We start from the raw sequence: 25,131 nt of genomic DNA on the forward strand, positions 1-25,131 counted from the left end.
ATGTCAGCAGACTTTCCTGTAAAGTTGATCCATCATACTAAACATGCTTATGATAATGTCAAATGGTATCTAAGGGTAATTTTTCTCCCTGTAGAGAGTGAAATACCTCACATGCCAGTGTAAGGAGCCTCATGAGCCATGTAATTCTTCTCTGGGAACTTCAATATGCAAATAGCCTCGTATGAGAAGAAAATGATTTGATCTCTAGTGCCAACTATTGCAAATAGCTGTCCATAAAGTCACTATTGACTCTTTAACTGCCATGCTATAGAACCTCCTGAGTGCAAAGGATGAGATTGGGTTTGGTTCTTTGACAGACATGTCACTTTCCACATGGAAGACTATTATCCATATGGAGACCTGACAAACCAGTCTGGCTGCCAGTGAGGGGACTTATAGCTGCAATGACCCCCTGGGAAATATTCAAATTGTCCCTCCAGTGAGGAAGGAGACAAACTCTAGCGCCACCTATTAGAAGTAGCAATTCAAAAGTCAAAAGTCAAAATTGGCTTTTTAAACAAGCCTTTTCATAAGACTTAGGATTTAATGCCAGATCAGAGTCCCAATTTGCAGACACGGTGTTTCAGGGTGATTGCCCCTCGTCAGTGCAAAGTATGGGTATATGATCTGACTCTCCACAAGAAACTTTATCCCTTAGATACTAGTCTTAAGCCTCACATACAGCCAAATCCGCTCTTAGGTCAGATTAAGTCCTCTTCCTTTCGGTAGAGGCAATTTATAAATGCGAAATGCAAATTCTTCCATAGCGTGACACCTATAAATAGGGTTGGAAATAGAAATCGCGCAAATAGGGTCTTATCTGATTAAAAATTAAAAGGGAAAAACTCAAAGATTCTCATCTCATGTTGTTGTGCAGGTCATAACCACCATAGAAGCCTTTAGGCTGATGCAGAACCCACAATGGAAATAAAAAAAGGGTTAATCTCCTGCGCCGCCACACAGTCAAGACGATGTAGATCACATATGATTTATTAGTCAACACGTTTCAATGCCCCCAAGGCTCCTTCATCAGGACAATCATACACTAAGGGGTACTTTGCACGCGGCAACATCGATAGCCGATGATAGCGATGCCGAGCGCGATAGTACCCGCCCCCGTCGCACATGCGATATCTTGTGATAGCTTCTGTAGCGAACATTATCGCTACAGCAGCTTTACATGCACTTACCTGCCCTGCAACGTCGCTCTGGCCGGTGACCGACCTCCTTCCTAGGGGGGCGGGTCGTGCGGTGTAACAGCGATGTCACACGGCAGGCGGCCAATAGAAGCAGAGGGGCAGAGATGAACGGGACGTAAACATCCCACCCACCTCTTTACTTCCACATTTCCGGTGGAGGCAGGTAAGGAGATGTTCCTCGCTCCTGAGGCTTCATACACAGCGATGTGTGCTGCCGCAGGAACGAGGAACAACATCATATCTCCTATTGGTGCGACATTTTAAAAATGACCGACGCTACACAGATCACCGATTTACGATGCTTTTGCAATGGTTTATCGGCGCATCTAGGCTTTACATGTTGCGACGCCGCTACCGGCGCCGGATGTGCGTCACTTTCGATTTGACCACGACGATATCACAGTAGCGATGTTGCAGCATGCAAAGTACCCCTAAAGGTCTACATCGTCTGGACTGTATGGCGGCACAGGAGATTAACCCTTTCTTCATTTCCATAGTTTGATAGTGTGATGCCTGCTATCATATGGACTGGCACTGGTAGGATCCAGCCAGAGGCAGCGCTAGATTATTCATGTCTCAAGCTTTGGTCCACGGCCGGATGTTCATAATACAATTTCTCTGATACACTGAGTTTACCAGATAAAATTATTCCTGGCTGTTATCATGCTACCAGGCTCTGAATAATGCTGCCTGTGCTATGAGCGTTGGGAATTATTTGGTAAAATATGTGGATTTTCTGTATTTCACTGCCACATGACTTGAAATGGTGACTACTAGACTGCATTTTTCTAAACCATTAAAGAGAATCTGTCAGCAGGTTTTTGCTAGCTCATCTGAGACCAGCATAATGTAGGCAAAGACTCTGAATTCAACTATGTATCACTTAGATTACTGTCTGCAGCAGATCTCAGTGAGTTGTCCCTGCCCACACTAGGCTCTCAATAAAGATTGTACATTGACACAGTGAGGTGTCAATTAAAGGAGGTGGCATGTTGGACTTCACTGCATGTGACATTGTAGTCCAGCAATGATAATCACTAGGTGATAAAGCCATTTGTTTAAATAAGAAACAATACATAGCTTGAAAAGAGAGGCACAGTTGATTTTTGTGTTTTAACCCCTACAGAATGCTGTGCTCAGACTACATAGCACAATCCTGCTGACAGCAAAATTTTGGATTTAAAGGAACGGCCAGTGTCTGTGGGGTGTCAGTTGACTTATGACTGATGATCAGGAGAGATGTCATATGTACTTGTCCAATTTCTGACCCCATTGTTCTCCGCCAGCCAACGTATCAGTCTATGGTTTTCTTATAACAAACACAAAAAGGGATATTGTCCGTGGGGGACTCTGCTAAGATTTCTGATGGCCAAAAGATCTGCCAAAATATCATTCAGCTGACAGCAATCTAATGTGTACGGCCAGCCTTAGTAAGTTTTATTACAGTACATTTCAACAGTTCTATGCAAAAATGAAGTGCAGTTTCTGGGAGATCCTGCACAGTTCTAGTACAGATAGTATAAGTCAAGCCTTTTAACACAAATTGGGAAAGTATATTTAGAAGGACTGGGCTCCAAGTTATAACATTGAATTATGAGAATGAGGGCAAGAGGTGACATCATGTCAAACATTGTGTAAAGACTACACCCTGACAACATTTATGCATACTGGGAGAACCAAGGGGAAACGTAGTCATGGTCACAAAATAGACCAATGGGTCAGGAATTAAATGAGCACAACTTCTTTGCAAAAATATAACAAAGTGTTTATTTAAATAGGTCATAAAGCAAACAAGTGACAAATAATATATAATGACATCAAATACATAAAACAGGGATCAGGCTCATAAGGGTGTCACAGATGAAAAACACATGGGTCCACATCCCATACAGGGGGTATGATTAAAATAACCAATACCATGACCCAAGAAAACCCCAATAAAAAGAGTCAATAATCACCAAAAAGAAACGGATCACATGGTACATCACCAATTAGATTATATAACAAATATTATCATATAAGCCACAGATACGTATGGGACATGATATATCTAGGGGTAGGTCATGGACTACAGTGGTAGTTGAAAGCAAACGGGTAAATGTAAGAAACATCATAGCATAATTATTTACAACCCGTCATGAGCTTACCCTTAATGGTCAGTGGAGCCCAAGAAAAACGTGCCCCGACGCGCACGTTTCGTTGACTTCTTCGGGGGGCCGTGGTGTGATGTGTGGAACACTATACCATGCTTAAATAGCCCGCTTATGCGACCAGCTCGCCAGCCATAGGTCGCGTGCAGGGCGGGGCTCACAACAGAGGTCCGTGTCATCGGGCACTCCCGGAAAAGACGCGAGCACTTCCTGTGTCATCACACAGGATGCGCGCGTCATGCCGTGTGGAGGCCGGCCGACGCGAACATGAATGGAGTGCCACCGCGCACGCGCACCGCTGCCGCAGCCATTTTGGAGATGGGCAAGAGGAAGGGCAAAGTGTAAAGGTAGAAGGACAGTATATATATCCATAAGGTGCACCTATATATAGAGAGATCCATATTCGGCATGTGGATATAGTGAAAGACCACCCATCATATCTGTTAGTATATAGAATGCATAAGCAACAAAGGGTGCACCAACAGCCACGCTCCCTGCATTCATATGGATAAACTCCAGTCACATAAAGCACAAGAAGCCGAACAGATGCTCACAGAGAATGGAAAGGGGTTGTCTCAAAAGACTCACAAACAGGGGGCAAACAGTGCAGAGGCATCCACCACGGGAACCACCTAAGGCAGAGGATGCAACTGCACATGCATAGCCGGTAAAGATACATTCCCCCCTTCCTAATGTGTGCCAATATATCGCCCAGGTATAGAGCCGTGTAGCCTCGAATTACATAGAAGTATACATATAAACATGTGGAGTCCTTTCCTCCATATCCTCTCCCATTGTTCCTTCCTCAATATATCTAGGGGCAGGATGTATAGCCAGTTGGTATTGCAGATCCATACGGGTTCGTACTTCATATATCCAAAAACTGGCATATCCAAAAGTCCCAAAAGGAGATATATAACCCCATCAGATGATAATCCAAAAGACGGAAGATATACAGACGTGGTAAGATGAACCTGTAAAGTTAAAACAGACTATTGACTCCTTTTATTGGGGTTTTCTTGGGTCATGGTATTGGTTATTTTAATCATACCCCCTGTATGGGATGTGGACCCATGTGTTTTTCATCTGTGACACCCTTATGAGCCTGATCCCTGTTTTATGTATTTGATGTCATTATATATTATATGTCACTTTTTTGCCTTATGACCTATTTAAATAAACACTTTGTTATATCTTTGCAAAGAAGTTGTGCCAAGTTATAACATTGTTTCATTAGTTATCTATAAGGTGGTGTGCTTATATTGACCTAAGACTGTCATGCACACTAAGGGGTACTTTGCACACTACGACATTGAAGGTGCGATATCGGTGGGGTCAAATCGAAAGTGATGCACATCCGGCGTCGCTGTCGACATCGGAGTGTGTAAATCGTTTTTTATACGATTAACGAGCGCAAAAGCGTTGAAATCGTATCATCAGTGTAGCGTCGGTCATTTCCATAATTTCGGAAGGACCGATGTTACAATGTTGTTCCTCGTTCTTGCAGCAGCACACATTGCTGTGTATGAAGCCGCAGGAGCGAGGAACATCACCTTACCTGCGTCCCGGCTGCAATGAGGAAGGAAGGAGGTGGGCGGGATGTTTACGTCCCGCTCATCTCCGCCCCTCTGCTTCTATTGGCTGCCTGCCGTGTGACGTCGCTGTGATGCCGCACGACCTGCCCCCTTTGGAAGGAGGCGGTTTGCCGGCCAGAGCGACGTCACAGGGCAGGTGAGTGCGTGTGAAGCTGCCGTAACGATAATGTTCGCTACGGCAGCTATCACAAGATATCACAGCTGCGACGGGGGCAGGGACTATCGCGCTCGGCATAGCTACAATCGGCCTGCGATGTCGTAGTGTGTAAAGTACCCCTAAGTGTTTTATATGGAACCAACTATTAGTGTACATTCCCATGTTCAGGTTTTTTGTAAAGTTCTTTTGCCACTCTTGGCTTTGGGAATGCCTCAAAAAAAATGTAGTGTCTACACACCCTTAAACTTTAATTAATGGAGTCAAACCCAGGTGACAGCTAAACATTGAATTCCTATAAAAAAGAAATTCGTACTCAACATGATTAACATAGTCAAGTGAAAAGGAATCCATTAAAAATTCATTATTTAAAAAGACCTTTGTGTTACGAAAAGGGATGATCGAATACTTCGATTATTCTGCTTCGCGAATATTTTCCAACTACCTTGCCTCTATTCGACTATTCGCGAATATTCGATGCACAATGTAAGTCTATTGGAAACCTGAATAACAACTATTCGGAACTATTTGGGCTTCCCATAGACTTACATTGCGCATCGAATAGTCGAATAGCGGCAAAGTATTCGGAGAATATTCGCAAAGTCGAATAATCGAAGTATTCGATCATCCCTAGTTACGAACTCTCATCATAATAGAACCAAGGTGGTAATGACCAATGTCTTAAGGCTACTTTACACGCTGCGACATCGCTAGCGATCTCAGCACTGTGAAATTTTAGATCGCAAGTGCGATCTTTCGGGATCGCACATAGGTCATTTTACACATGTGCGATCTCGAAAGATCGCACTTGCGAACTAAAATTTCACATTGCTAATGAGATCGCTAGCGAGGTCGCAGCGTGTAAAGTGCCCTTTAGTCTTGTTGGCTTTGATTTAGAAAAACATGACTTTAATGACAACCATAACATTTGCATGTCATGACTTTTTATTATTGATCCCTTACTGGAATGTCACCTTTGTTTTCTAGTCTTTTCTTATAAATGCTATTCGTGCTTGTCCAAACACTCCACAAAATGTAATGAGACTCAACAGACTGAATGCATTGGGGATCGATGTATGACCTGCTCTCAATTATTTTACAATGGTAAGTATGACTCATTTTTTTAATAAAAGTATAATATCACCACCTCAGTTCTGGTTTTCTTATCTCCTTTTATATCTGTAGGTGAAAAGATGTTTAAGTCCATCTATAAAGGTTGTGCTAATGAATCTTTGTGTGGAGCTGAAGGCTCAGACTTAATGGAAAATGTCAAATATCGGTTTTACACGACTTGCTGCACTGGGGAATTATGCAACACTGATACATATAACCGTAAGTGTAAATTTCTTTCAAAATTATTGTAAATGTAAAGGCTATACATTTTCTGTGAAGTTTTGGTATCCAAAATTAAATTTAATGAAATATAGACTAGACACTGTTAAAATAATGTTAGATATTTTAGTGTATATCAGGGCTTTTAGGATAATGGTAAAAAGTTTATTACGTATTCTAAAGTGGGTGGGCAACCAGTGCAATGGCAATGGAGGCATCGGTTTAATGGCTGGAATGAAAGATGAGTATGGCTACTGCATGCAGGATAGATTGGAGAGGGAAAAATGATTAGTAGTAAGAGAGTAGTTAAGTTATTTCAAGGAATCTAAAGCCCGCTACACACGCTTCAATATATCTCACAATCCGTCGTTGGGGTCAAGTTGTAAGTGACGCACATCCGGCATCGTTTGTGAGGTATCTGCGTGTGACAGCTACATGCGATCAGGATTGAACGCAAAACCGTTGATCGCAAACACATCGTATCATTCTCTAGAATTGAGCGTTTTGTTGCACGAACCTAGTGAATTGTAACGTGTGACATCCCTCATACGATTTTGTTGTCTGATGCTATGTGCGCAGGTGTGCGCTCTGCACCGCAGCTTAAAAAAGGTCTGCTTCAGAGCGCAGCTGAAAAGCTGCGTTCTGAAGCGCCTCACAATGTCTGTCATGCACTAATCTCTGTCAGTCCGTCACTATCTCTGTCCCTCACTCTCAGTCCATGTCAGTCTATCCCCCTCTCTCATATACTCACCGATCCCCGATCCCTGGCGCTGCACGGCATTCACACTGCTCCGGCGGCTTTTACTGTTTTGAAAAAGCCGGCCGCCCATTAAACAATTTCGTATTCCCTGCTTTCCCCGCCCACCAGCGCCTATGATTGGTTACAGTGAGACACGCCCCCACTCTGAGTGACAGGTGTCACACTGCACCCAATCACAGCAGCCGGTGGGCGTGTCTATACTGTGTAGTGAAATAAATAATTAAATAATTAAAAAAAACGGCGTGCGGTTCCCCCCATTTTTAAAACCAGCCAGATAAAGCCATACGGCTGAAGGCTGGTATTCTCAGGATGGGGAGCTCCACGTTATGGGGAGCCCCCCACCCTAACAATATCAGCCAACAGCCGCCCAGAATTGCCGCATACATTATATGCGACAGTTCTGGGACTGTACCCGGCTCTTCCCGATTTACCCTGGTGCATTGGCAAATCGGGGTAATAAGGAGTTATTGGCAGCCCATAGCTGCCAATAAGTCCTAGATTAATCATGTCAGGCGTCTATGAGACACCCTCCATGATTAATCTGTAAGTTACAGTAAATAAACACACACACCAGAAAAAAATCCTTTATTAGAAATAAAAACACACACATATACCCTGGTTCACCACTTTAATCAGCCCCAAAAAGCCCTCCTTGTCCGGCGTAATCCAGGATGATCCAGCGTCGCTTCCACCGCAGCTGCATGGAGGTGACCGGAGCCGCAGCAGACACAGCCGCTCCGGTCACCTCCACGCAGCTAATGAAGACAGCCGTGCGATCAGCTGCTGTCACTGAGGTTACCCGCGGCCACCGGTGGATGCAGCGGTGGCCGCGGGTAACCTCAGTGACAGCAGCTAATCGCGCGGCTGTGTTCATTTGCTGTGTGGAGGTGACCGGAGCGGCTGTGTCTGCTGCAGCTCCTGTCACCTCCATGCAGCAGCGCTGGATGCGACGCTGGATCATCCTCGATTACGCCGGACAAGGAGGGCTTTTTGGGGCTGATTAAAGTGGTGAACCAGGGTATATGTGTGTGTTTTTATTTCTAATAAAGGATTTTTTTCTGGTGTGTGTGTTTATTTACTGTAACTTACAGATTAATCATGGAGGGTGTCTCATAGACGCCTGACATGATTAATCTAGGACTTATTGGCAGCTATGGGCTGCCAATAACTCCTTATTACCCCGATTTGCCAACGCACCAGGGTAAATCGGGAAGAGCCGGGTACAGTCCCAGAACTGTCGCATCTAATGTATGCGGCAATTCTGGGCGGCTGTTGGCTGATATTGTTAGGGTGGGGGGCTCCCCATAACGTGGAGCTCCCCATCCTGAGAATACCAGCCTTCAGCCGTATGGCTTTATCTGGCTGGTTTTAAAAATGGGGGGAACCGCACGCCGTTTTTTTTAATTATTTAATTATTTATTTCACTACACAGTATAGACACGCCCACCGGCTGCTGTGATTGGGTGCAGTGTGACACCTGTCACTCAGAGTGGGGGCGTGTCTCACTGTAACCAATCATAGGCGCTGGTGGGCGGGGAAAGCAGGGAATACGAAATTGTTTAATGGGCGGCCGGCTTTTTCAAAACAGTAAAAGCCGCCGGAGCAGTGTGAATGCCGTGCAGCGCCGGAGATCGGGGATTGGTGAGTATATGAGAGAGGGCTGCTAACTTCAGTTACTCAGGAGATTAGCGGTCACCGGTGAGTCTTCACTGGTGACCGCTAATCAGGACGCGACACAGACACAGCCGCAGCATCACAATGAAGTCGGGTGAAGTTCACCCGAGTTCATTCTGACAGTGCGGCTCTGTCTGTGTCTGCTGTCATCTGCCATTCAGCTCTGCTACATGGCTGTCTGTGTCTGCTGTTAGCGGCCATGTAGCAGAGCTGAATGGCAGATGACATAGTAAAAACGCATCCCTACACATTACACACGCTTGGCAAGTCAATAAATAAAAAAAAAAAAAGGTGCTCAATGCATACGTCACAGAACACATGATCTAAAGGATCACACACAAAATTGACCAATTTAACATAGACTACTAACGCTCGTGTGACAGCAAATGAACGACCAACGTGAAATCTCATAGATCCCGTATGCAACCTGGGCGTGTCACATCGCAAATGTGATTGTACAACTAATTGCAACGTGTAAAGTGGGCTTTAGTCAGGACTTTTAGGATAATGGTGAAAAGTTTATTGCGTATTCTGAAGTGGGTAGGCAACCAGTGCAATGGCAATGGAAGCACCAGTTTAATGGCTGGACAGAAACATGCGAATGGATACTGCATGCAGGATAGATTGGAGAGGGTAAAATGATTAATAGTAAGATAGTAATTTAGTTATTTCAAGGAGTCGTAGTTGGGGCTTTTAGGATAAGTGTTATAATTTTAGGATGTATTTTGCAGCAGATGGGCAACCAGTGAAATAGTGTCAGGACCGGGTGGACTGGTAGACCCAGGAGGTGGATCCTCTGGACCGAGCACCCCACCAGGGGGCAGGGTACACGGCAGCCGGAGCACTGGCGTGGCCGGGACGGGAGCCGCGTCCCACAGGGGACGGGAACAACAAAGTCACTGGGGTCACGGAGTTCCTAAGACTGTACGGTATACTGGTACAGGTTCCGGGTAGGAAAGACAAACAGTAGTCCAGGACACGGCACAAGGGGACCTGAGCACCCAGCTCACAAGACAAGGCTTCGAGACACGTTGATCAGGCCCCGCCCACATGGAAAGGCAAGTCTTATATACCCAGCACAGCCCTATGTCATTTCCTGCTTCAGGTGTGCTGGGCCCATAAGACCAGGAGAGTGGGTACGGCCTGGTCCTATACAGAGGCATTAGTCAGAGTCAGACTCCTAAGACCAGGAACAGAACACAGGAGAGCACGAGCGGGGGCGGTAGCCGTGACCGGTGGACACGTGGACAGGATCAGTGGTCACGGAGCGGTGCCGGGATGGTGCGACCGGGTCAGTGGGTAAGGAGCGGTGCTGAGGTATCTGGAGCGTGACAGTACCCCCTCCTCTATGCCCCCCCCTCCGTGCACAGTACCCTAGGGGCACCCCGGATCGAGTCACCGGACCAGGACCTAACGCAAAGGCAGGGAAGGACCGCTGACCCCGTACCGCCTTCTTGGCCGCACGACGCTTAGCCAAAGATCTACCAGCAGTGGCAATGGGGGCAATGGGAAGTGGTGGACAGACAGAAGCAGGACTAGGGTCGTAGACGATCGGATCGGGCATCTCGGACCGGGTACAGGATGGTGTCTCATCCTCAGTAGCGGGGGGGGGGGGGGGGGGGGGGGCGGGGGGGGGGGGGGGGGGGGGTGACATCAAATTCTCAATAGCCAGGGACTATGGGGCGACGCCAGACTGCGTCGTTTCTTCTTCAGGGCTCGGTGGTGCCAAGGACTCAATCGACAGGAGTTGTGGTACGACGCTGGACTGCGTCATCTCCTCTTCTGGTTCCGGTGGCACCACAGGTACAAGAGACAGGAGTTGTGGTACGGCGCTGGACTGCGTCATCACTTCTTCCTCCTGTTGCGACATGACAGGCCCAGGTGACAGGGACCAAGGAACAGGCTGTAGACAGTTATCCTGGCACAAAGGACTCCAACGAGTGATTGCGCCAGAGCGCCAACTGATGTCAGGGTCATGGAGTTGTAGCCAGGGCAGACCCAGCAGGAGCGCGGGAGCCATTCTCGGGATGACATACAAAGCAATAGTCTCAGTGTGCAGAGCACCAACACCGAGTCTTACGGGTTCGGTAGTGTACCGGACGGGTTCATATAGAGGTTTTCCGTCCACGGAGGCGAACCAAAGGGGTTTAGCAAGCGGGATGACCGGTATTTGATAACGTTCCACTGTAGCTTGTAGAATGAAATTACCCGCTGCCCCCGAATTGATGTGAGCCTCTGCCGTAAACCGGACCCTCTAAGTCGTAACTTGGACAGTCAGTGTAACTGGGACTGAGGGGATTCCAGTACCAAGGGTGGCGGTTCCCAGCATCCCTTGGACTCGGAGTCTTCCTGGTCTCTCAGTGCATGAGCGGAGGAGATGTGAACCGCTTCCACAATAGAAACACAGGCCCTAGGCAAGTCGCTCTGCTCGGCGTTGCTCAGCTTGGCTCAGTCGCTCAATTTGCATTGGCTCAGGAGTAGAATCGCAGAACGGCAGTGGCGGGAAAACGGTAGACCTCTGCGGAACGGAGATGTGACGGATTGGTCGCTTCTCCCGGGATACTTCCTTGGTTCGCTCTTGGAAACGGAGGTCAATCCGGGTGGCTATGGATATCAGAGCGTCCAAAGTACGGGGAACGTCACGACCGGCTAATTCGTCCTTAATGCGGCCCGACAGGCCCTCTCAAAAGGCTGCCGTCAATGCCTCGTTGTTCCAGCCTAGCTCGGAGGCAAGCGTGCGAAACTGGATGGCGTACTGGCCCACCGTCAGGGTTCCTTGGCGTAGCCGGAGGAGCAAGGAGGTAACCGCGGTAGTGCGTCCCGGTTCATCAAAGGTACTTCAAAAAGCCTGAAGGAATTCCCGGATGTCGGTCGTCACCGGATCCTCGTTCTCCCACAATGGATTTATCCAGGCCAATGCCTCGCCTTCCAGGTGGGACATCACAAAGGCTATCTTGGCTTGGTCGGAAGCGAAGAGGTGCGGGAGTAATTTGAAGTGCAGCGAGCACTGGTTCAAAAACCCCCGGCAGTTCTTGGGGTCCCCGGCATACCGAGGCAGAGCAGCGAGGCGAAGTTGCGAGGCTGCAGAGACAACAGGTTCGGATCCAGACACAGTTTGCTGCGTGGACTGAGACGAGGCGGCAGTCTATAATGTGTACAACCGGTGGTCCACAGACGTCAGGAACTTCAGTATGCGGTGTAAGGTTTCATGCTGTTGCACCAGTTCCTGGCGTAGTTCAGCCAGCTCAGACATTTGTGCTCCAGCGGGATCCATGGCCTGATCAATCTATCAGGACCGGGAGGACTGGTAGACCCAGGAGGTGGATCCTCTGGACCGAGCACCCCACCGGGGGGCAGGGTACACGGCAGCCGGAGCACTGGCGTGGCCGGGACGGGAGCCGTGTCTCACAAGGGACGGGAAGAACAAAGTCACTGGGGTCACGGAGTTCCTAAGACTGTACGGTATACTGGTACAGGTGCCGGGTAGGAAAGACAAACAGTAGTCCAGGACACGGCACAAGGGGACCTGAGCACCTAGCTCACAAGACAAGGCTTCGAGACACGTTGATCAGGCCCCGCCCACATGGAAAGGCAAGTCTTATATACTCAGCACAGCCCTATGTCATTTCCTGCTTCAGGTGTGCTGGGCCCATAAGACCAGGAGAGTGGGCGCGGCCTGGTCCTACACAGAGGCATTAGTCAGAGTCAGACTCCTAAGACCTGGAACAGAACACAGGAGAGCACGAGCGGGGGCGGTAGCCGTGACCGGTGGACACGTGGACAGGATCAGTGGTAACGGAGCGGTGCCGGGATGGTGCGACCGGGTCAGTGGGTAAGGAGCGGTGCTGAGGTATCGGGAGCGTGACTAATAGCAATGAAGGCATCTGTTTACTGGATGGACAGAAAGATAAGACTAGATACTACATGCAGGATAGATTAGAGAGGGAAAAATGATTAATAGTAAGATAGCAGTTTAGTTAATTCAAGGTGTCTTAGGGCACTGTCACACTTTAGCGATGCTCCAGCGATCCCACCAGCGATATGACCTGGTCAAGATCGCTGGTGCGTCGCTACATGGTCGCTGGTGAGCTGTCAATCAGGCAGATCTCACCAGCGACCAGTGACCAGCCCCCAGCCAGCAGCGACTTGTGGAAGCGACGCTGCACTTCGTAACTAAGGTAAATATCGGGTAGCCGAGAGCTTGGTTACCCGATATTTACCTTTGTTACCAGCGCACACCGCTTAGCGCTGGCTCCCTGCACTACTAGCTAGAGTACACATCAGGTTAATAAGCAAACTGCTTTGCTTATTTACCCGATCTGTACTCCAGCTACGTGTGCATGGAGCAAGGAGCTGACACTGGCAGCCTAAGAGCGGTGGACGCTAGTAACCAAGGTAAATATCGGGTAACCAAGAAAGGGCTTCCCTTGGTTATCTGATATTTACCTTGGTTATAGCTTACCGCAGGCTGCAAGACGCCGGCTCCCTGCTCCCTGCACATTCAGATCATTGCTCTCTCGCTGTCACACACAGCAATGTGTGCTTCACAGCGGTAGAGCAACATCAAAAAAATGAACCAGCACTGTGTGTCACAGCAGGGGCCAGTCAGGGCTTTTAGGATAAGTGTGATAGATTTATGATGTCCTCTGAAGCGGGTGGGCAACCAGTGCAATGGCAACGGAGGCATCAGTTTAATAGCTGGACAAAAAGATGAGAATGGATACTGCATGCAGGATAGATTGGAGAGGGAAAAACAATTAATAGTAAGATAGTAGTTTAGTTATTTCAAGGAGTCTAACGTCTGACCTGGCAGGGATCGCTGGAGTGTTGCTACATGGTTGCTGGTGAGCTGTCAATCAGGCAGATCTCCACAGCGATCAGATATCAGCCACTAGCCACCAGCGACCTGTCTAATGACGCTGTGCTTGGTAACCATAGTACATATCGAGTTACTAAGCAAAGCGCTTTGCTTATAGCTACCGATGTGTATCTTGGTTACGTGTGCAGGGAGCAGGGAGCTGGCTTCTAGAAGCTGCAGACGCTGGTAACCAAGGTAACTATCGGGTAACCAAGCAAAGCGCTTTTCTTGGTTACCCGATGTGTACTTTAGTTACCAGCGTCCGCAGAAGCCGGCTCCCTGCTTCCTGCACATTTAGAATGTTGGCTCCCGCTGTCAAACACAGCGATGTGTGCTTCACAGCGGGGAGAGTAACAACCATAAAATGGTCCAGGACATTCACCAACGACCGGCAACCTCAGGCAGGGGCCAGGTCGTTGCTGGATGTCACACATAGCGACATCGCTAGCAAGATGCTGTTGCGTCACAAAAACCGTGACTCAGCAGCGATGTCGCTAGCGATGTGGCCTTTAGTCAGGGCTTTTAACCCCTTCACGACCATGGACGGAAAGATCCGTCCTTGTGCCCTGGGCCTTAACGACCAAGGACAGATCTTTCCGTCATGGCGGAATCGCGGCACCGGAGCCTCCGGTGACTGCGATCGGTTAATATAAACTGCAGATTCGGGGAGGTGGGGACCTGTACCTGACCTCAGGAGGGGTGGTGCCTCCTACCGGGACCTACGGAGGCTGTGATTGGCTGACGAACGCCGCTCAACCAATCACAGCCACTGTAATGTTCCAGCCACTTAAAGTGACTGAAACATTGAAATCCAGCCCTGGCCAGTGCAGCTATAGCACTGGCCATTGGCTGGAGCTGGGTGACCTCACTGGATCACCCTCCCCCAGCTCCAATAACTCTGATTGGAGAGATCGGCCTTGTGACCGATTTCTCCAATCACAGTGTACCTGTTGCCGGTGACCGCCCCCGTCATCGTCCCTGCAGCATGCCAGCACAGTGAGTGAGTGTACACAGTGCAATGGCAGGGCGACAAGCTCTGGTCCCATGCTGTTATGAGACCGGAGCATGGGACCCGGAAGTTTGCTTCGCTGCCATTGCACTGTATGAAACCGGCCTCCCGATCCGCTGCCGCCGCTGCCCTCCGCCGCGGTCTGCCACCCGCATCCCCACCCCTCGTATCTGCTGCCCGCACCCTCACCCCCACACCTCCCGATCCGCCGCTGCCCTCCGCCGCGATCTGCCACCCGAACCCTCACCCCCACACCTCCCGATCCGCCGCCGCTGCCCTCCGCCGCGATCTGCCACCCGCACTCTCACCCCCACACCTCCCGATCCACCGCCGCTGCCCTCCGCCGCGATCTGCCACCCGCACCCTCACCCCCACACCTCCCGATCCGCCGCCGCTGCCCTCCACCGCGATCTGCCACCCGCACCCTCACCCCCCACACCTCCCGATCCGCTACCCTCCGCCGCGATCTGCCACCCCGCACCCCCACCCCTCGTATCTGCTGCCCGCACACTCACCCCCACACCTCCCGATCCGCCGCCGCCCTCCGCCGCTATCTGCCACCTGCACCCCCACCCCTCGTATCTGCTGCCCGCACACTCACCCCCACACCTCCCGATCTGCCGCCGCCGCCCTCCATCTGCCACAGTGCCACCGGTCCCCCCCGATCTGCTGCCCGGCCCCTTTCCCTCGTGATCGGCTGCTCGTCCCCTCACCACCGTGATGTGCGCTCCCTCCCCTGTCACCGCCGTGATGTGCGCTCCCTCCCCTGTCACCGCCGTGATGTGCGCTCCCTCCCCTGTCACCGCCGTGATGTGCGCTCCCTCCCCTGTCACCGCCGTGATGTGTGCTCCCTCCCCTGTCACCGCCGTGATGTGCGCTCCCTCCCCTGTCACCGCCGTGATGTGCGCTCCCTCCCCTGTCACCGCCGTGATGTGCGCTCCCTCCCCTGTCACCGCCGTGATGTGCGCTCCCTCCCCTGTCACCGCCGTGATGTGCGCTCCCTCCCCTTTCACCGCCGTGATGTGCGCTCCCTCCCCTGTCACCGCCGTGATGTGCGCTCCCTCCCCTGTCACCGCCGTGATGTGCGCTCCCTCCCCTGTCACCACCGTGATGTGCGCTCCCTCCCCTGTCACCGCCGTGGTGTGCGCTCCCTCACCTGTCACCGCCGTGATGTGCGCTCCCTCACCTGTCACCCGCCGTGATCTGCTGTCCGCTCTCCCTCACCTCACCCCCGTGATCTGTGCTCCCTCACCTGTCACCCCCGTGATCTGTGCTCCCTCACCTGTCACCCCTGTGATCTGCTGTCCGCTCTCCCTCACCTCTCCCCCCCCATGATCTGTGCTCTGCTCACCTGTCTCCTCCGTGATCTGCGCTGCGCTCCCTCCCCCACCTCTCACCCTCCCCGATCTGCTGCCTCCTTCATCTCCTGTGATCCAGCTGCCTAGATCCATCCTGTAGGGTAATTATCCCCAATCTCACCTCCCACTCCCCTTCCCACCCATCCCCCCCATCCCCCCCCTCCCCCCATCCTCTGCTGCTCCTGCATCCACTGCGCCCTCTCCCATCCGCCCCCACCCTATCCCAGCCGCCGTCTCACAATCACAGATGCTCCTTTTATATGCCGCTGCCCCCCATCTGCTGCCGCCCCATCTGCCGTCCCCCCCCCATCTGCCGCTGTTTTTTTTTTCTATGCCATGGGGGTCTAGTTTCCAAAATGGGGTCACATGTGGGGGAGCTCTACTGTTTCGGCACCTCAGGTCTCCAAACAGAATGGAATACGCTAATTATCCCAGACAATTTTGCGTTTGAAACGTCAAATGACGCTCCTTGCCTTCCGAGCCCTGCTGTGCGCCCAAACATTTTATTTCCACCACATATGAGGTGTCTGTGTACTCAGGAGAAATTGCACAATACATTTTATGGTGCAATTTTTCCTGATACCCTTGTGAAAAAAAAAGCTGCCTGGTTGAAGTAACAATTTTGTGGTAAAAATTTTTTTTTTTATTTTCACAGCTCAACTCTATTAACTTTTGTGAAGCCCCCAGAGGCTCAAAGTGCTCAATAAACATCTAGATAAATTCCATGAGGGGGTCTAGTTTCCAAAATGGGGTCACATGTGGGGGAGCTCCACTGTTTCGGCACCTCAGGGGCTCTCCAAATGCAACATGGTGCGGCTAACGATTCCAGCTAATTTTCTGTTCAAAAAAGTCAAATGGCGCTCCTTCCCTTCTGTCCTGCCGTGCGCCCAAACAGTGGTTTTTCGCCACATATGAGGTATCTGCGTGTTCAGTAGAAATTGCCCAACAAATTTTGGGGGTTCATTTAATCCTGCTACCCTTGTGAATATGCAATATTTGAGGCTAAATTAACATTTTTGTTGCAAAAAGTAAAATGTTCATTTTTTCCTTCCACATTGCTTTAGTTACTGTGAAGCACCTGAAGGGTTAATAACCTTCTTGAATGTGGTTTTGAGTAGCCTGAGGGGTGCCGTTTTTGGAATGGTGTCACTTTTGGGTGTTTTGTATCAGGTAGACCTTTCAAAATCGCTTCAAATGTGATGTGGTCCCTAAAAAAAGTGGCTTTGTAAATTTTGTTGTAAAAATGAGAAATTGCTCATAAACTTTGAACCCCTATAACTTCCTTAAATTTTTATTTTTTTTTTCCCAAAATTGTTCTGATGTAAAGTAGACATGTGGGAAATGTTATTTATTAATTATTTTGTGTCATATGTCTCGTTGGTTTTAGAGCATAAAAATTCAAAGTTTGAAAATTACAAAATTTTCAAAATTTTCGCGAAATTTCCGTTTTTTTCACAAAGAAACGCAAAAAATTATCGGCCTAAATTTACCACTAACATGAAGCCCAATATGTCACGAAAAAACAATCTCAGAATCACCGGGATCTGCTGAAGCGTTCCAGAGTTATAACCTCATAAAGTGACACTGGTCAGAATTGCAAAAAATGGCCTGGTCTTTAGGGTCAAAATAGGCTTGGGGCTGAAGGGGTTAAGATAAGTGTGATAAGTTGATGATGTAGTAAGATTTCAATTAGCCATTAAAAGGTATCAACCACTGAGGACTCAGTTCTTTAAACAATTTTTTTTGGTAAGATAGTAATTTAGTTATTTCAAGGTGTCTTAAACAGGGCTTTAAGGATAAGTGTAATACATTTATGATATATTCTGAAGCGAATGGGTAACTAACCAGTGCAATGGCAATGGAGGCACCATTTTAATGGCTGGACAAAAAGATTAGAATGGATGCTGCCTGCAGGATAGATTGGAGAAGAAAAATGATTAGTAGTAAATTACAGTAATCAAGGCAATAATGAGTCAGATCTACAGTAACAGCTTCTAAGGGAATGATACATTTGGCATTTCTAGACCAACTATGCTTATGCCATTAACTTAATTTAGTCCACTAGTTTATTCTACAATGTGGGAATATTTCAGTGCAATTTTTATGCATTGGATGACATTTTAGACCACATACTTTTAGATAGGTCACACCACCATGTCAAAAAGACATATAATGCGGGCATCACACGGTACGACATATCGGGCGATATGTCGGTGGGGTCACGTCGTAAGTGATGCACATCCGGCATCGTTTGATATATCGTAGTGTGTGACAGCTACGAGTGACTTTTAGCCAGCAAAAATACTCACCTTATCGTTGCTCGTTGACACGTCACTCAATTTTCAAAAAGTCGTTTCTTCTGTGCTCCGGTTGTTCATCGTTCCCGGAGCAGCACACATCGCTCCGTGTGACACCTCAGGAATGATGAACACAGCTTACCTGCGTCTCGCCGGCAATGCGGAAGGAAGGAGGTGGGCGGGATGTTTACGTCTCGCTCATCTCCGCCCCTCCTCTACTATTGGCCGGCGCTGTGTGATGACGCTGTGACGCCGAACGTCCCTCCCCCTTCAGGAAGAGGATGTTTGCCACCCACAGCGAGGTTGTCAGGGAGGAAAATGCGTGTGACAGGGGGTTAACGACAAATGATGGGGGCGGGTACAATCGCTCGTGCAATCGCACGATAGATCATCCCGTGTGATGCCCGCATTAGTCTATGTGCAAACTGAGTTTTTAGAGTAGAACCTGGGAGGAAACTCTTAAAATCCTCCTTAAAATTCAACATTTTTTGAAAACTTTTTGGTTCTGCTCAAAAAAATAAGCAAAAACACTTATAGCCTAAATGATATTAGTGTAAGGGGTACTTTGCAAGTTGCGACATCGCACCTGCGATATTGTCGGGGTCAAATCGAAAGTGACAAACATCTGGCGCCGGTAGCGATGTCGCAACGTGTAAAGCCTAGGAGAGAAGATGAACGAGCGTGAAACACTCAAAAATCGGTGATCTGTGTCACGTCGTTCATTTTCATAATGTCGGTGCGTCCGCAGGTATGATGTTGTTCCTCGTTCCTGCGGAAGCACACATCGCTGTGTGAGAAGCCGCCGGAGCGAGGAACATCTCCATACCTGCGTCCCGACGGCAATGCGAACGGAAGGAGGTGGGCGGGATGTTACGTCCTGCTCATCTCCGCCCCTCCACTTCTATTGGGTGGCTGCTTAGTGACATCGCTGTGACACCGCATGGACCGCCCCCTTAGAAAGGAGGCGGTTCACCGGTCACAGCGACATTGCTTTGCTAGGCAGGTAAGTAGTGTGACGGGTCCGGGTGATGTTGTGCAACACGGGCAGCGATTTGCCCGTGTCGCACAACCAATGGGGGCGGGAACGTGTAAAGTGGCTTTAAGGCACAAAAGGCTGTTTTAGACATAAATGAAACCAGATTAAGGGCAAATGAATCTTAGATTATTAGATTCCTTCTCTATTTGCAAAATTTGCATTTGGAAAATGGGAACACTTTTTGTTTAAAGGTGAAAATCCTGCACAGATTTAGATACTCTTCTAGGTTAGAGCAATAAACTTAAAGAAAGAGGTTGTGACGACATGGGTTAAAGTTTCTTAAAATCCAGCCAGACAGCATGATAGATCGTCTATAGACGGGGGAGAAGTCCCTCATTGTTTTTACAAGACTCTTGTGGACTCAATGTAATTGTGTTGGCCACTGGAAGCCAAACGTATTGTTCTCCAGACATTTCCAGTAACCATTGTATTGTAGTTGTGTATTGATAATGTAATTACCTTAGTAGCCATTGTCTAGACGGTGACTCCCAGTTTACATGTACACCCTCAGGCTTTCTACCCATATCATTTAAATGAACATTGTCCATGCAGCTTGAAATTCCTCCAATGGGAGAAGCAATCTTGTCCAACCAATCGATGAGGACACAGTGTACCCAAGTGGAAGGTTGTGGCTATAAAAAGGACTTCTTTAAGCCACCAGGGTTTGATGATGGTTGATGGATTCAGTCTAAGCTCTTTGGAGCTGACTGGAGGATCAGGACATCTTATGGCTTCAATCTAGGGACTCCGGTTCCGGTTGGAGACCATATCCACAGCCTAGGGATTTCGACTCCGGCTGCCAGGATTGTAACATCAAACCAGGACTACCTAAGGAGGACACGCAGGTTGGGACAGTTCAGTCACCTGTTAAAGACTTTGCAGACCTCAGACAGCTTGGAACCTGTGAGGCATGGACATTCTAATCCTTGGTGAGCCAGCGGAAGGGTGAGACTCTGTTGCCTGTTACATTTGTGTGTTTTGCTGGTTATGCGTTATGTGCCGTTAATATTTTGGGGATCCAATAAAGTCTAATTAGTGTGGTTCCCTCACCCTGTGTTGTCTGAGTAGTGTTACGCCCACGGTTAAGGAGGCCGGCGTTCAGTTGGGATGAGCCCTGAGCCACGCTGTCTTTGTAAAGGCGGCGGGTTTTAGTGGACGAGAGCGCCCACTGAGCCCCGTGTCTCCACAATTGGTGGCAGCAGTGGGATACTACTCAGCCTGGTTTACCCAGGGGAGCTGCAGTGGACTGGTGTTTTCGGACACCGTCCAGGGCTCAACAACCAGGGAGGCACATAAGCATACCCAGCAGGCCATAGGGGAGGCATTCAGGTTTCGGACGCTGCCATGTCCAACCCCACCAGCTCAGCCATGGGACAAGGACCAGAGAGGAGTTACGACCGCAGCAGTAAATGGATGCTACAGGATCTGTGCCAGATGCGAAAGATTGACTACAGGAACACTGACACTCGGTCAGACTTGATCCGGAAATTAGTCTGTTGGGATGCCCAGAATGATGCAGAGGATGATGAGGACACTGCCGTTGTGGTATCAGAGGAGGTAAACCCTGTATCTCATCCTAGATCCAGTGACAGTCTGGAAACAAACCAAAACCAAGCAGACCGAGTCAAGGAATTGTTTACTGCGTTGGGGCCTGAAGCTTCAAGGGAAGAGAGGGCTGGTGCTCTGCAATTTGTGTTTGGATTTCCAATTTCCTCACCATCAGCACCTACCTCCAGGATAGACCACCACCAAGGAAGTCCTCTTCACTACAGGGATGTGCCAGTGTTTAATGATTCCAGCACTGAGATAGATGAACACTTGCAAAACTTTGAGATGCTAATGCGTATGCACCAGGTGCCCACAGATGAGTGGTCCAAATACCTGTGGACAAGCTTGCCGGTCCGGGCCCAGGAGGCTGTCCGATCACTTGGGCCTCAGGACTGCTTGGACTACGGAATTATTAAGGACACTTTGTTGGCCCTTTTTACCATAACACCCGAGAGACATCGCACTAAGTTCCGGACTATGTCTCGCCAGGGTGTCTCGTACGTCGAATTTGGCAGTCAACTCCGACGACACTGTAATCGCTGGCTCGATGGACGGGCTGCCCACTCCGCTGCTGCCCTCTGTGATGTGATAGTGCTTGAACAGCTGCTGGTGCAGATGGACCCGGAAATCCGAGAATGGGTAGCTGACAGGAAGCCCGACACCCCAGAGCAAGCAGCACGATTGGCTGACGAATTTACAGCCAACCGACCCAGCTGGAGGCCCAATAGGTCTCTCAACCATGGATCCAAGCGACCCCCAGACTCACGTGCTGGACTAACTCGTTACCCCACAGAAGCCCCAACAAGACAAAGGTTTACCAACAGGGTGGGTGACTTGTCTAACCCACGGCGCTGTTATACGTGTGGGCGCCTTGGACACATGGCCAAAGAGTGTCTACAAAACCGGGGCCCCATGCCTGGAGCCCGTCTACCAGTCAACATATGCCGAGATGAACCAAGGAGACCTGAGGAATGCTACTCCCGAGAAACACCAATAGCTGAGGAAGTGGTTTATCCAGTCCACACCCTACGGCAGGCCGGACACCGTACACCAGCTAACCTCCATCCCCACATCCAGACGGTCAAGGTCGGTGATATACAGGCTCAGGGACTTCGAGACTCGGGATCTTCCATCACCCTGGTCAGCCCAGATATTGTTCCCACAGAACATCATTTACCTGGCCGCCAAGTGACCATCATCCTTGCTGGGGGCCAGCGCTCGAACATCCCTCTGGCACGAGTGCAGTTGGACTGGGGAACTGACCAAGGAGAGGTTGAAGTGGGGCTCATGGACGGCCTCCCCACCCCTGTAATTTTGGGAAATGACCTAGGACAAGGACTATCCAGCCAGTTTGTCACCGCCATCACCCGCAGCCAAGCCAAACACCATCCTGGTGCAGGTCTTTCTTCCAGCCCATCAGAGGAGAACCCAACTCCTCAATCTTCAGCCTCCTCATCAGAGCCAACAAATGTGAGTACATCAGACCCAACTGTGGCCATTGATTGGGGGGAGATAGATCGTAAAGAGTTCAGGGAAGCTCAACTGTCAGACCCCACCTTAGAGCTTATCCGTAGTGCGGCCACCCAACCTGGGGGAGGAAATCAGGGGGAGGTATATAGATGGGAAAAAGGCCTCTTATATCGGGAGAAGCCCGCATCCTGCCCAGAAAAACCCTGGACCCGTGTACATCAGCTTGTGGTACCCCAGCAATACCGACCCCAACTGTTGCGTTTAGCTCATGATGTTCCTGCGGCTGGGCACATGGGGACCAAAAAGACTCGGGCCCGCCTGCTGCGTAGTTTTTTCTGGCCAAGGGTCACTCAAGAAGTGCAAAAATACAGAGCCTCTTGCCCAGTGTGTCAGCGTATGGGGGGAGCCCCATGCCGTGCCCCACTTCAACCCATGCCCTTGATAGGAGAACCGTTCCAGAGAGTTGCCATTGATATAGTAGGCCCCTTAGCCATCCCCAGCCGCAGTGGAAAAAGATTCATCCTCACCCTGGTAGACTTTGCCACCCGTTACCCAGAAGCCGTTGCCTTAACCTCCATAGATGCAGAGCACGTGGCTCAAGCTCTACTGGACATCTTTAGCCGGGTAGGGTTTCCACAGGAAGTATTGACTGACCAGGGGGCACAGTTCCAAAGTGAACTGATTCACACCCTGTGGGAAAAACATGGAGTCCGCCCCATGCGCACAACCCCCTACCATCCTTAAACAAATGGATTGTGTGAGCGCTTCAACAAAACGCTCAAACAGCTCATTAGCCGATATGTGGAGTCCGAGGGGGGGGACTGGGAAAAAAACTTGCAGCAGCTCCTTTTTGCTTACCGGGAGGTGCCGCAGGACTCCACTGGGTTCTCTCCCTTTGAATTGCTGTACGGCCGAAAAGTACGAGGGCCCCTAGAGCTGGTACGAGAGAGTTGGGAGGGCACCTTCCCCACAGAAGAGGTTCCCATACTGGACTATGTTCAAAAGTTTAGGGAAAGGATGAGGCACCTCATGGCGTTAGCCCATGGGAATTTAGAAGTGGCTCAGGAAAGGCAAAAACGATGTTACGACCGCACTGCCCGGCCCCGAGAATTTGCCTGTGGACAGAAGGTCCTAGTACTAGTACCGGTGCGGAAAAACAAGCTGCAAGCCATGTGGGCGGGTCCGTTCACCATTACCAAGAAATGTGGCAATACTGACTACACCGTGGCCCTGGATCGAGCAGGTGTTCGTGAGCGTACCTACCACATCAACAGGCTAAAAGCTTATGAGGAACGAGAAGTCACCAATTTAGCAGTTTGCTGTCCAGAGTTAGATGATCCAGAGTTGGACCAGATCCCAGACCTATTAGTGGACTCCAAAAGGGAAATGGGGGTAAAAGATGTATCACTAGGGGAGCAGCTTTGTCCATCACAGAAGCGACAGATATCAGACATACTCGGAACATATGAAACCCTGTTCACAAGTCAGCCTGGTAGAACCCCCCTGGTCCAGCATCATGTCAATACAGGGGCAGCCACCCCACTAAGACAACCCGCCTACCGGGTGACCCCTCCTGTGTTGGCAATGATGAAGGCCGAGGTGGATGACATGTTAAATATGGGAGTCATAGTCCCCTCCCATAGCCCATGGGCTGCCAGTGTGGTATTGGTGCCAAAAAAGGACAAGAGTACTCGTTTCTGTGTGGACTATAGACGGCTCAATGAGGTCACGATTACAGATGCTTACCCCATGCCCCGGGTGGATGAACTACTAGATAGGTTAGGGGGGTCTCGGTTTATATCTACCCTCGATTTGAGCAAGGGATACTGGCAGATCCCACTCACAAAAGTTGCTCAAGAGAAATCGGTCTTCATAACCCCTTTTGGCCTCTTTGAGTTTACCAGCATGCCTTTTGGGATGAAAAACGCCCCAGCCACCTTCCAGAGGATGGTAGACCATTTACTAGAGGGATGTCAGGGGTATGCGCAGGCCTATTTGGATGACATCGCTATCTTCAGCGACACTTGGGAAGAGCATCTTCAGCATGTGTCCCAGGTGCTGCAGAGGGTAGCCAAAGCCCAGCTCACCATCCGACCTGACAAATGCCAAATGGGGATGGCCGAAGTGCTATACCTGGGACATCGGGTGGGAAGTGGGTGCATTCGTCCCGAACCTGCAAAAGTAGAAGCCATTATCCAGTGGCCACGCCCGGTCAATCAAAAACAGGTCCGTGCATTTCTAGGAACCGCAAACTACTATCGAAAGTTTATCCCCAATTACAGTACCATAGCAAAACCGCTCACTGACCTCACAACCAAAAGATATGCCCGTAACCTTATCTGGACCCCAGAATGTGAAACTGCATTCCTCCAATTGAAAGACCGGCTAGCCCAAAGCCCAGTCTTGACTGCTCCTGACTTCCGTCGCAGATTCATTGTCCAAACAGACGCATCGGACACAGGACTAGGAGCTGTACTTAGCCAAGTGGGGGACAACGGTGAGGAACATCCGATAGCTTACCTCTCTCGGAAACTGTTGGACCGAGAGAGGGCTTATGCCACCATAGAAAAAGAATGCCTGGCCATAGTCTGGGCCCTAAAAAAATTGCAGCCCTACCTCTATGGCAATGAGTTCACAGTCCTCACTGACCACAATCCATTGAGTTGGCTAAATCGCACTGCCGGGGACAAC

At 49.6% G+C, this 25,131-nt stretch overlaps 1 protein-coding gene across 1 annotated transcript in view; it reads left to right on the forward strand.

Annotated features, from left to right (window-relative positions):
* Nucleotides 1-25,131, forward strand: part of LOC142256365 (phospholipase A2 inhibitor NAI-like) — a 29,906-nt gene that overhangs the window by 188 nt on the left and 4,587 nt on the right. The window contains exons 2-3 of the mRNA XM_075328001.1: nucleotides 6,086-6,202; nucleotides 6,284-6,430. Of these exons, the coding sequence (XP_075184116.1) occupies nucleotides 6,086-6,202; nucleotides 6,284-6,430 (264 nt within the window). The remainder of the gene's footprint in view (nucleotides 1-6,085; nucleotides 6,203-6,283; nucleotides 6,431-25,131) is intronic.

Source organism: Anomaloglossus baeobatrachus, chromosome 11 (genome assembly GCF_048569485.1).
Source record: "Anomaloglossus baeobatrachus isolate aAnoBae1 chromosome 11, aAnoBae1.hap1, whole genome shotgun sequence".
In the NCBI taxonomy this organism is placed as follows: domain Eukaryota; kingdom Metazoa; phylum Chordata; class Amphibia; order Anura; family Aromobatidae; genus Anomaloglossus; species Anomaloglossus baeobatrachus.